The sequence below is a fragment of the Sphaeroforma arctica genome (genome assembly GCF_001186125.1).
Source record: "Sphaeroforma arctica JP610 unplaced genomic scaffold supercont1.1009, whole genome shotgun sequence".
In the NCBI taxonomy this organism is placed as follows: Eukaryota; class Ichthyosporea; order Ichthyophonida; genus Sphaeroforma; species Sphaeroforma arctica.
In genome coordinates, this window is record NW_014039549.1 from 13,064 (window position 1) to 26,451 (window position 13,388).

The following is a 13,388-nucleotide window of genomic DNA, read 5'->3' on the forward strand; positions in this document are numbered from 1 at the left end:
TACCCTAGGTTTTCTAAACATCAAACAAACTTACTCCACTTTTGTGGCCTACTTCCTGCACGACCATTCGCGGACTACCTCGAAGGTTACCCGGGAATACAACTCGACCCAATGGCCAGCACACGCCCACTCACCCCCCTGACGCAACCCGCCTGGGCCCACGACAAACCATCACTGCGCTTCCAGTGATACAGTATCTATGATCACTTGAAAGTTGTATACAAAACCACAGGCGGGGCATAAACCCGACCATGTATCCATCCGCCGACGCTGTGACGACATTATGAAGGACTCAACGGAACGCTGGTCCAACAAGAAGATCGTGGCAATAAATCAGCGCCAATACTACAACTAACTGGTCATGGGCAAACTGCCAACCTCAAATGGGGACAAAGCCGGACACGACAGCTCCCACCGCTGTGTCGAGACTACACCAATCCGGCTCTGTGCTATGACAATTGTAACGAATATGTACATATTCGCATTGCTCGACTACCGCACCGACGGCTGTCTCTGCCCTGTCTGCCCGGTGGCCACAAATTCACCACCAGCCACTTTGCCTGCATCCAACAATTGATCCGACGCATCCTGGCAGGCCCGAAACTGCCTCTCATTGGCCTTAATCTCCTCCCGCAATTACAGGAGCGCCACGACTTCAACGGTATCGGGACCCTCCACGAACACCTTGGATCTTTCTCCAGCATGTAGAACAACCCCCGTCAAAAGATGTTCCCCGTGCCCCGGCTAATCACACTGTTGAAGAACTACTTCCAAATTTCGGTCCAAACCAAGTCATCGCGCTTGTTGGTTCCGCCTGTGATACTTTCGATCCAGGCTGCAACTAGTACATACCGAGTGCATCCGTGGTCTGGTGCGGCATAAGTTTACCCCCAACCTCGCTCATCAACCGAATTATGGCGGATAACCTGGTCCTACTCGACATTTTGTACTCTGCACTAACCTATTCCACGGCACTGCACGGTGCAGATGTCCCGATCCGTTCCACAGAGGTGGGTACGCTACCTAGTAGGTCGGCAAGCGAATACGTGGCACACTCGATGGTGTCAGGCTTTTGTCAGCACTGCCCTGAATTGACCCAGCGCATATCCTCCATCGTCGACTCACTTGGCCCAAGCTTCAAACGGGAATTTACTGACCACTTCTTCCCATCGATCTTTCCCGAACCACTGTTACAACGGCTATGAAAGCCATACCATACCTACATACATTGTAGCTTATCTCCTTTGAAAAAAAAATACTATTTTCCCTATTTTCATTCTTTCCATCCTCTTCTGTCGACTGTGTTCTGTCACCAGCAGTCTATGATGACACCCACTTCTGTTTGGAAAGTTCTGCGATGGCATAGGATTTCCAGGTTTCAGTGCCCGCTTAGGGTTATACAGTGTGCCTTTCTTTCTCCTTTGTTCGATTTCTCTTTTGCAATCGCCGCGTTCGTCAAAGGAACCATATCTTCTTACGTCAATGTCTATTGCAAAGAACGCGATGTATATTTTCCCTTAGAGGATCAGCAGGATGAGCAAATGGTGTTGTTAAGTAATCATCGTCGAAATTAATATGAACGGTCTGCCGTCACGCATGCCGGGCAGTTTGGGCAGATATGTAGCTTGGGTATATCCTTTGTAATATTTTGTGTGAGACGGAGATCATCGCGACCTGTCTCGGAGGCAGAAGGATGATTTTTCTTTCTCTCTCTCTCTCTCTCTCTCTCCAAAGGGTCATGCTTCCCTAACAAAGCTTATCATTGACAAATAGAGTGCGACCAAAATCGTACTAGAAACATATTGGTATCTCATTAAAATACATCCGCGATTGTGTGCGACAAGAGGTGTTTGACATTCAGTACGTTTCCACTCATGACAACTTCGCAGATCTACTCACCTTTTTTTTTTGGTCTACCTAAAGCTGGCATATTGATGAGTGATCACTGATCAGGTTTGGAGTCTAGGGCTTGCCTCGAAGTCACACCCTACTGATACTTCAGTGTTTCGCCATCACCCTGTATACCTGACACCCAAACTGTGACAAAACATGGAACTCGAAGTAGTGACCCTAACGAAAAGTCAGATAACGGAAACGACTTCTTGTGGTTGTAAAAGTCGGTCTTCTCTAGGCTGACTATACGATACCAAGACGTTTACGTAATAAGACAATACGATAATACGTTAAAACGTTAAATATGTTTAGCTTCAGTCCTTCGTAATGAGCTAAAAGATTAGGGGATTCTAGACTGAGACTATTGTCTATATGATCCGCTTTAATCACTCACTACTTCGGTCTATATTTATTTATGTTTTAGTCACTAAGACTAGATATCATTTCATTGGACGCATAGTTTACATTTCACGCCTCGAAACAACCACCCAATCAAACTAACAAATAAAGTACCTCTAAGTCCAACTTAAGAAAATAAAAATAAAATCAAAACACCAATTCGGTGCAGTATGCATCTGCACCTATACCCCATCACTTGGTACCTAGCTCCCCATCCCATTTAAGGCATAGACGGGCACATCTAGTTAGCTGGCTAGGAGGAATTAAAACCATGTTGTCCTAAATAATAACAGCTCTGATCCTGTCCTATTCTCAGTAGATTATCTTACTCTGAGATCATTTTCGAATTATACCATAGGTTTTTACCAACAACCATTTCATGCCTGAGACCCTTTCTCTTGGTACTCCCATTAATTAGAGATTCCCAAAGTGTCATTTTCAGGTGTCAGATTGGTGTCGTTCCTATATTATGTACAATTCTAATTTCAGTGGAAAACCCAATCTATATTTGGAAAGCCACCTAATTGTCCACAGTAGAGTCCCATACTCTACTGAGTACTGCCACATGTTCAGAATTTTGAATTACGCCATTCTTGTTCATGACCAATTCGTTAAACGTATTCCAGGATTATAAGTATAAACGTTGATACGCTTATAGTATACGTTAACTGTGCAACTACTATTAGGAACCCGCTATTTTTACATAGCCCCCCCCCCCCCCCTCAGCTTGAATATTTCAATGTTGGCTTATATGTGGTGTTAGCACATAGACTCAAAAAGCTCACATGAATTGTACAAGCGAAAAAGAAAGGAAACCGGTTTCGATCATATATCGGCCTCAATGCTTATGTTATATTCTCTTAGACAAAGTATGCTTAGCCTTTATAAGTTACTTGGCTACTCTATTGCGTTTGGGTTTAGGTCCTTGTGGTCCCCGATGGTGGATAGGACGTTTCTTCTTGCCTTTTGGAGGTACGTACATTCTATGCTATCTAAAGCTCGGAATGAATGATGTCTGCGGATAGATCTTAACCACTTCGGGTCGCTTGTTCGATGCATCAGCCTTATTTTTGATTAAGCATTTGCGAAACTTCTTATTAAAAGCCTTTCGTACATCCGGATTATCCAATGCTGATGGTGGAAGATCATACTGTGCTCCATCGGCGAACTCCGTAGTGTAATATGTCATATCCTCATGTTTGTACTGCCCGAGAATCTTCTTGAACTCGTAAGACATAAGAGGTGTGGTAGCTTCATGTGTGCGACGAAGGATGATCTCTGTCGTAGGGATTCGGTGTGACCCGATATTTAAGACACTAGAGCCGTCAACGTTGTTAACTTCATACGTTCCGTTCTTCTTATCGGCCACAGAGATCATAAATGGTACAATATATTTAGCCGTAAGCACAGTTGTATCGGAGTTGCGAGCCATAACGTTGACTATATCGCTCTTGGTATCATTACATCGCTTCTGTCTCTTCTTGAGAGCGATATCCTTCATCTTCCTTAAGCAAGAATAGACCACGTCTCTGGTCCGACGCAACTTCTCTAACTTGTTAAAGGGGATCTGTAATATACTATAACGGCCCCGAAAATAGTGAGCGGGTGTAGAACCGAATCAGGGGGTTCGTTCATCTGTGTCTGTACCCAATTGATCGAGTAAGGCCACATGTCAGTATCATCAAGTAGTGCTCCTCGTATGACCTCCTTTATTTTTCTGTGTCGTACCTCGTTCGCACCTTGTGTCTGAGGCTTGTAAGGTACACCCATCTTATGGCATGATCCCGCAGCTAGTAACAATGTCGCCATGACATCTCCTGTAAACTCACTACCGTTGTCGGAATATACAATAGCTGGCCTGCCGAAATCTGCGAAGCACTTATATATGCACTCAGCCACAGTGTGTGTCGATTTGTCTTTCAGAGGATACAATACATTATATCTTGATGCGACATCAAACACGTGACAGGCATATTAATCCTTCGTGTGTTCAGACGTGGGTAGTTCAACCAAATCAATGATACCCCGGCGCCACGGCTCGTCTTCTGATACGCTACGTAAATGTGCGTATCCGTAGCGCTTAATCCGGTTAACTTCGCAGTCGTTACATTCGTGATACACCTGAGATATATATGGCTTGAGGTTCGGGTGCTCGATTCCGTACCTCTTGCAATCTTTCTCAGTTCTAACCTTATCCATGTGCTTAAGAGCGTGATTTTGTCTTAACCACTTCAAAATCGCCTCCTGTGATCTACTTGTAACATCGAAATCAGGAGGTGAGGATTCCACCGCGTCATCACCTGGACTTGAAGACTCGTCTTGTCCAATCTCGCCTAAAGCTTCTAAATCGTGAATCCGACTAATGTTTGATCTATCCATTAGTTGAATCCCATGATCGTATACATCAGGGAAGTCATTCATCAATTGCTTAAGCAATCGAGTCTCTGCTTGGTATGCAGTTTCCCTGTCAGACCGTATCTTCTTGTAGAAGGCTTTCGCTAGTGTTGCGCTCCTCTTTGATCCTTTTGAATTTGGCTGTACCTCGGTAACACATACTGCAGGTGCTTGTGTTATCCCAGTCTCGGCTTGAGACTTAGGCGTCAAGAGTGGAATCTTGGATTCCTCAACCTTCTGTTTGAATGTCTCGGATGGTGTCCACTTGGCTGTACCAAATGGACCTATTCGACATATTATAGTATGTCGCCAAGGGGTCTTCTGGACTGCACGGGTACCCTGGTAGAGAAAAGTATCTACCTCTCTATCCACATAGATCGGCTTACATTGTGTCATTGAGATCAACTGTGGTAGCCATCTATCTGAGTGTCTTAGGGGACAACACAACGTGATGGTAGCATGTTGAATGTGTACATAGTTTAGCAACTGTGGTATTAATAGCCATGGAGGATTTGCCGAGGCATTCTCGTTAGACAAGTCTATCTGGAATCCGTCTCCTTCCGGATGTTCCAGTGTCCGGTACCTTGGCAGTTGCGCTGTTAGCGTGCGATGTGGGGGACTAATAGTGAAGTGCTAGTGTATCTAAAGTATGGTACATTCGAATGAATTTATTTATGACCTCACCCTCAGTTATATACTGATGGTGTTTGTACTAGGGTTCAACCACTTGGGTTGGCCAGGGTAAAAACTCATACGATCAGTATGAGAAACCTTATGCAGAACACTTTAGCACTCGGATATATCTTCTAGAAACAAATATACCATATTCTCTGTTACAACACTCAGTCTCGGACCTCGGCTAGCCGGTGGTCCGTATCCTATAAATATAATAATCTGAGAAAAAGTCTCAAATTATTCTTACGTTCTCTCGGGCTGACCCAACACGAGAGTAGAGTGACCTGATAAGTTGTTAGCGTGCGATGTGGGGGACTAATAGTAAAGTGCTAGTGTATCTAAAGTATGGTACATTCGAATGAATTTATTCATGATCTCATCCTCAGTTATATACTGATGGTGTTTGTACTAGGGTTCAACCACTTGGGTTGGCCAGGGTAAAAACTCATACGATCAGTATGAGAAACCTTATGCAGAACACTTTAGCACTCGGATTCATTTTTTAGAAATAAATATATTATATTCTCTGTTAACACACTCAGTCTGGGACCTCGGCTCTCGGCTAGCCGGTGGCCCGTATCTTATAAATAAAATAATCTGAGAAGAGGTCTCAAATTACTCTTACCCTCTCTCGGGCTGACCCACCTATACTTATATTAATTTGAGAACAAGTCCCAAATTACTCTCGGGCTGACGACGTAAAACGTTATTAACGTATATAGAAATACGTCCACTACTGTAGTCTCTCATGCGCGTTATGATGAGCGGCAAACATATCTATGGTATGTGGTCCATGTATGTTGTCAGCGATCTTAAACCACCTAGGTTTGGCCATTCAATCCGTAGCTAGTAACTCCCTCATCATCTTGTTAAAGTCTGGTACGAAGCGAGACAACATGTCGGGTAAGTGATTGTAAATACCCGGTATGTGTGTTATGCCGAAAGGAAATTTTGCAATCGTGTCATGCCACCGACTGACTATCTGTGAGCTAGGTTTCATGTCCTTTAGGTGTTGCAATGACTTCTGATCACATAGCACGTTAAAGTGCGTGCAATATAGATAGTCCTTAAAATGAGTGAGTGCAGTCACAATAGCCAAAAGCTCTTGTTGCACGGTTGGGTAATTGATCTGAGGCGATTCATAGTCCTGCTAAAGAAATGTACATATCTTGGTTTCTCGTCAATCATTTGATACAGAACGCTGCCGAGTGCCATGTCGGACGCGTCTGTCGCGGTGGCTGGACTACTGGTGCCTGCTGAACCACTGTTTTGAGCTGCTTAAATGCGTCATCACAGTCTTTGGTCCACAGTGCGCCTAGTTTGCCTTTATGGCATCTCAAATGTCCAAAGGGCTTTAAGTAACTTGCCAGGTGGGGTACCCCGTCAGACAAAAAGTAGACGAATCCGCACATGCTGTTGACATCCTTCCCGGTGGTAGGAGTTCTCCAGTCTAGCAAGTGTTCGACCTTCCTGGGATCGATCATGGTTTCATCCCCGGATACTCGGTAACCCAACAGCTGAATCTCGCTAACACCGAAGTGACACTTCTTACTGTTGACCTTAAAGTTGTGCTTGTTGAGTCTGTCTAGGACCTCTCGCACAACCCTGTCATGCTCTTCTTTGGTTTTCGTGAATACCACAATGACATCAATGTATACTTGTACATTGTCCATGTCCCTAAACAAATCTTGTATGATCTGTTGGAAGAATGCAGGTAGCATGTGTAGCCTAAAGGGGGCACCTTTGAACGAATATTGCTGTCCCTCTCAGGTAAAGGTGAAGTACTTCCGGTGTGGCTTGTAGATCTTCATCTGGTGGTAGCCCTGCTCCAGGTCGATAGTGGAGAATATCCTAGCTCCCTCCATACGCCTGAGTAGTTCGTTTATCCTTGGTAAGTAAAAATTGTGTGTCGGTATCAAAGCGTTAATTGGGCTCATATCCAAACACACCCGAACTTTCTTCAATGTCCCGTCAGAGTTGAATTGGTCGACGGCTAAAAGCGCTAGGTTGACGGGAGTCGGCTCATAGTTGACTGTGATCACTCCGTCATCTAACCATGCTCTAACCTGTTCTCGTACGACCTGCTCATGACGCCATGTAACATAGTTACGTGTAGGACACTTCAGCTTCGAGAAATCTACTCTCGTCAGGTCTAGACTAACGTATCCGTTATTGAATTTGAACTTAGCCCAGTCCGTGATCCGAATCTTGTTATTCTCGAAAATCAAGTCCTTGGGTTTCTCTGTGAAGTGAGGGATCATCTCCTTCACAGTCTTCGAAGGTTTATATACCGGTTTCAACAAATTGTTGTCCGACTGATCCTTCTGTGGTCCAATGTTAGTAGCTAAGCCTGTAATTGTGATACCTAATGACAATAAATCACCCATGCCTACTATGAGATCATAGCCAGGTGATGTGTTACGTATGACTGCCTTAGTAACAGTAGTACGTTGGTCTGTCAAAGCAAACCTAAGATCGATCGCCATAACTCTACAAGTGATCTCTCTTTCGTCAGCCAGTTTCAATATAGTTGGTTCTGACTTACGAGTTACGTCTGTCATCTTATAGAATCTAGATGATATACATGAAATTTGCGAGCCCGATTCCAACAACGTTTTTATTTCATGCCCATTAATTCGTATATCTAGGATTACACGCTCGTCTTAAGGTGTGTCCTTTTATCGTAGTGACAAGACCCGGTATGCTTGTCACTTAACATTAACCTTTGGTTGCACCTTGCAAGTATGCTTGTGGTAACCTCCAGTCCCGGTACAGTCGGCACACTTCGCAACAAAGTGCTTACACTTGTCTGCGTGCCTTCCATTCCATCTGCCATTCGGCCCATGTTGGGTCATCCGCCAATTGCAATCAGTCTCACTATAGTTCTTGACCTCCCTATGATTGGGCTTAGGGTTGCCTGCCGGCGGTCCATTTCTGGCGGTCTGGTTACCCTTAGGTATGACATTGTTCTTGTTGCCATCAGAACCGTTGGTATTTTTGTTCTTATGGCCACCTTTGTCACCTCCCTTGTTCACCTTCTGACCTCCATTAGTAGACTGAGAGTCTCGACCATTGCCTGATCCTCCGGTGAGATTGCCGCCGACCTTCTTCTGAGCATTTGTGACTTTCACCACGGAACTGAGACGTTTCGTAAACGTCTGATCCGCTCTCGAGTAAAACTTAGGCCAGGTTAAGTCAGCAAGCTTCATAATGCCGTAAGTAGGTCCCTCAATGGAGATCTCTCGTACCTTGTCCGGGTAAGATTGATGCATATCCGTGTACAGGATCTCTTGATCTCTCCTATGCAGGTTCGACCAAAATATTGTCTGTACCTATAGTACACACATTGTTAGCATGTCAGGTGACATCTTCTGTGTCTGGGCCCTTGACATGTGTGTGTCCAACTCCAGTAGGTAGTGGGACACTGACGTTCCTTCTTCCGGTGGTATCATGATCGATACGAGCAATTCCGGTCGAGGGTCCGTCGAGAATAGATGAACGATCATCTCACTCTGCTCTTTCCACGTCTTCAGCTTAGTGATCGCTTGTTTCGTCTTATCCAACTTGTTGTACTTGTAAGAGGGCGGCTTAAAGCTCTGTTGCGCTGCTTCGAACCATAGGTTCTTCCGTAAATTGGCTGTAGGCATAATCTGTCCAAACTCCTTTCAAGACCTAGATAACAACGCCAGACTGCTAGTATCGATTGGATCCTTACGGTCCTTTCGATCAGATATGTATGTCGTTGGTAGTTTACCTATGTCTTTAACAAACTTCTTGCCTTCCACAGCCTTTTTCGTCCGAATCACCCTCAACTCAGAATCAATCTTGGTCTGGAAGTTAGTAGCTATAGACATATATAGACTAGCTGCATCAATCCTACCTTGATCCATCGCCTCGAGTGAAGCAGCCTCTGCTTTGTTCATCCGAACAGTGAAATCTGCAATTTTCAAATCACAACTGGTGTGATCTGATTCCTTCTGATCTAACTGCATCTGACCATGCAGTCAGTTGTCTGCTTTGTCATTTGCTCCGTCTACTTGTTGTATTCCAGTAGGTTTGGTTGACGGGGCAGCAGTAGGTGTCGTCGTCGGTACCGCTGTGGGGGGCGATGTCGTGATGATTCAGCTTCCACCTGATCAGGTTTAGGCTCTTCGGTCGAGTTCTCCTTCGGAACTGCCTCTGGGGCTTCCTGGGGATTAGCTTCCGCGGGTGCATTAGGCACAAGCTCCTGTTCAGATGCCATACGCGACATTGCTGTTGCGTCCAATCCTGGTGAAGATTGGGCCTCGGATGATGAAGATCGGATTCTGTTTGCTTTTCCATTGTCTCACAACATCTCAAATGCCAATATGGCTTGATAGAGTGCCAAATGGTTCGATATCAAATCAGGAATGTCTCCAAGAAGATCGCGAATTGTATACCAAATTAAGTGTGTAAAACTTCCATCCTTCCTAGTTCCGAATACCTGAGGCAGTATCTTCTGAAACTGACGAAAAAGTTTGCGTGCTTGCTTACCCTCGTCAGTCTCCTTTGCTAATAGCCGCGTGTAGTATTCGGAGTCTCTAAACAAATCATGCCCAAAATGTCTTACCGCTGCATTCATTACATACCTCGGCGAGATTGTACCATCCGGCGTGATCTTCATTACATCCGGAAAGTACGTTCCATACGTGTTTCGAAGCACCCATGCTCGGTTGGCCCGCTGTCAAATCAGCTCTCGTTGACCCTCCTCCTGGATATTAATCTGAGCCTGGTCTGGATGGCCCAGATCAAAGTTCTGTCGCCAAGCCGGTCGGAGTGGTGTTTTGGGTAAAAGCAGGAATTGAGAATCCAGCCTGGTGTCCGAATCATCTCCTGACAGTGAAGTGTATTGTCAACATCATCCGGATCTATATCCACGAAACGCAGTTGTTCTTCCGTTACGTTGATTTGGGGCTGATTCAACAAGTTGTGTGCCATGGGTACATCCTCCGAGTCATCCTCTCCCGATTCACCATGATCTTAATCCGCAGCAGCGGCTTGTTTCTTCTTCCGCTGTTTAGTGGGTCTCAGTTCATGGACCATTGGCTGGTAGTTTTTCAAGAAAGTTCTCATATCTCGGGATAACATATGATAGTTGGGGTCTTGCCTACGTGCCGTGCGTGTGTCCACTGGTGGGGATGGTACATCTGATTCCAGTGCATGACGCACTTCCTCTGAAGTTGAATTTTCCGAGGATTGCGGTTTCTCGGCCTTTCACCTTCTAGACTTTACCTTCTTCGCGGGTGGCTTCTGCGGCTCAGTTGTCACGCTCCCACCGGAAGCGCCCACACCCGAATCAGCCAACTTCTTACGTTTCCGTTTAGATAGAGGTGGTGCTACTTGTGTCGCCGTGGCCTCAGTTGCATCAGCAGCAGCTGGTGGTGCCTTAATTTTTTAGAATGCAAAATGTTAAATAAGTTTAACTTCAGCCCTTGGTAATGAGCTAAAAGATTAGGGGGGTCTAGACTGAGTCTATTGTCTATATGCTCCGCTCTAATCACTCTCTACTTCGGTCTATTTAGTTACTAAGACTAGATATCATTTCATTGGACGCATAGTTTACTTTTCACGCCTCGAAACAATCACCTAATCAAACTAATAAATAAAATACCTCTAAGTCCAATTTAAGAAAATAAAAAGAAAATCAAAACACCAATTCGGTGCAGTATGCATCTGCACCTATACCCCATCACTTGGTACCTAGCTCCCCATCCCATTTAAGGCATAGACGGGCACATCTAGTTGGCTGGCTAGGAGGAATCAAAACCATGTTGTCCTAAATTATAACAGCTCTGATCCTGTCCTATTGTCAGTGGATTATCGTGCTCTGAGATCATTTTCGAATTATACTATAGGTTTGTACCAACAACCATTTCATGCCTGAGACCCTCTTTCATGGTACTCCCAATAAATAGAGATTCCCAAAGTGTCATTTTCAGGTGCCAGATTTGTATCATTCTATATGATGTACAATTCTAATTTCAGTGGAAAAACCAATCTATATTTGAAAAGCCACCTAATTGTCCACAGTAAAATCCCATAACTCTTAATGTGTACTGTCACATGTTCAGAATCTTGAATTACGCAATTCTTGTTCATGTCCAATTCGTTAAACGTATTCCGGAATTATAAGTATAAACGTTAATACATTTATACGTTTATAATATACGTTAGCTGTGCAACTACTATTAGGAACCCGCTATCTTTACATGGTCTGGTCTTGAACATCGTTTGGAATTGTTTTTAAAAATATGTTTGTTTGGTATGTCAAACTCCACCATGACCAAAAAGGTCAAAAATTGGCCATTTTGGATATGACATTATATACACTATTTGGGTCGATATAAGACACTTTTAAGGTCGAATGTTACACAACTTAACCCCCAAAAGCCCCTGACGATTCTCCAAGGGTCCCCATTGACACGTGTTGCCACTCACAAAGATAGCAAACACTGATATGGGAAGTAGCCGTACTGTTTACTACTTTATGTACACTCGTAATTGGTATTTTCTGTTGCGTATGCCATGTCGAACAGGTCAAAGCATGAGTGATGGCCGGGTGATGAGACACAACTTACGAGACAAACAAACGAAAAGTTTACTGGAGTTACACAAAATGTAGAGTTTGAACCAGAGTTGATTAGCGATGAGGATAATGATTCGTTATTAGATGATGAGATAGAAGTCAAGAAAGTTGATCCAAATGGGAAGTATTTGAATCAACTACGGAAGGCTGTCTATACTCTGTACGGGTGGGTCAGCAAGGACAGGTAGAAGGAAGAGATCGAAAGCAAAGAAGTTCAGATTGGAATAAATACGATGCCCGATGTAAGAATCCTTTATTTTTATTAAAAAAAATCTTTTGCAAAAACAGCAAGAAAAAAAACCCCAAGAAAACACAATCCAAACCCAAGAAACAGAAACCCTAAAACGGGTGAGCCGACGGACTCGTAGCAACCAATGAAAATCGCCCCATCACAGAAAGTCAGATCTTGACAGCTTCTGTGTTGGCTGTTGTGTATTTACTATTCTACTTCTTAGCTGTAGTGGGTAGTAGTACGTAATTACTAATTAGTAGTAGCGGTAGTGCTATGTGTTTATGTATACAATAGTAGACTTTAGAAGACTTGTTAGACCTTGTAGCCTAAATTAAACCTTAGTAGCACTCGATGAACACTTGTGTGGTGGCAGTGGGGAGTGTATGCTGGTTAATGTGGCAGTTCTTATGAATACTTCAAGTCAGCGGGTACACCATCATATAGATATATATACACATAAACAGGCGAATAGGCCAGAGCCGGAATTTACTCACTTCGGCTGGACATAATTGCCTCATAATTGCTTGAACAGCCGTTCTCCGTTGTAAGGCTATACACATCGACAATTATGTCGGCGGTTGATACATCGGGCGCTAAGCCCAGTAAACTGGCGTCCAAATCACCGGACGAGTTGATGGTTTACATTAAAAAGCAGCAGGTGATCAACAAGAGACTCACAGTCGAGCGCGATCAGCTTAAAATGGCTCTAGAAGGGGGTAAGTATGCTTTGTTATTGAGAATATATATTACATGAGCTGTCTCAGGGTTCCCTTTTTATTTACATGTACTGAGCGATGAATCATTGCTTGATTTTATGAAGTCGTACATCTATAGTATACGTGGTACAAATAGTAATTTATGCGCAGATGTTTTTACTTATATTATATTTTTTGATCATACGAATAAACATGCCGGTACACTTCAGCTACAAACCAACGCAGGAATCGTCTTCTTTTACCAAAATAGATTAATCAATTTGCAATTTTTATCACTATACTATTGTTCCTTTTTCTGTAGTCAATAGTATTTCTGGGTTATAGTATACTACTTAATTGTTGATTCTTTGCACATAATGTTACATTTAAAAAATGTGCATAGTATTCACTTGAAGGCTGCAATGATATATATATATATATACATACATACATACATACATACATACACACACACACACACACACACACACAC

The 13,388-nt window shown here is 43.7% G+C and overlaps 2 protein-coding genes across 2 annotated transcripts; both read right to left on the minus strand.

Annotated features, from left to right (window-relative positions):
- Nucleotides 1-9,394: 9,394 nt before the first annotated feature.
- On the minus strand, nucleotides 9,395-9,613 carry SARC_09650 (hypothetical protein; the record flags this gene model as incomplete). The annotated part of the gene is made up of 1 exon (XM_014296328.1): nucleotides 9,395-9,613. One exon carries the CDS (start codon nucleotides 9,611-9,613, stop codon nucleotides 9,395-9,397), a length of 219 nt encoding a protein of 72 aa, XP_014151803.1.
- Nucleotides 9,614-10,066: 453 nt separating this feature from the next.
- On the minus strand, nucleotides 10,067-11,481 carry SARC_09651 (hypothetical protein; the record flags this gene model as incomplete). Its single annotated transcript, XM_014296329.1, has 3 exons — nucleotides 10,067-10,138; nucleotides 10,615-10,767; nucleotides 11,467-11,481. The coding sequence occupies 3 exons, from the start codon at nucleotides 11,479-11,481 to the stop codon at nucleotides 10,067-10,069; spliced, it is 240 nt and encodes a 79-aa protein (XP_014151804.1).
- Between the last annotated feature and the right edge of the window lie 1,907 nt (nucleotides 11,482-13,388).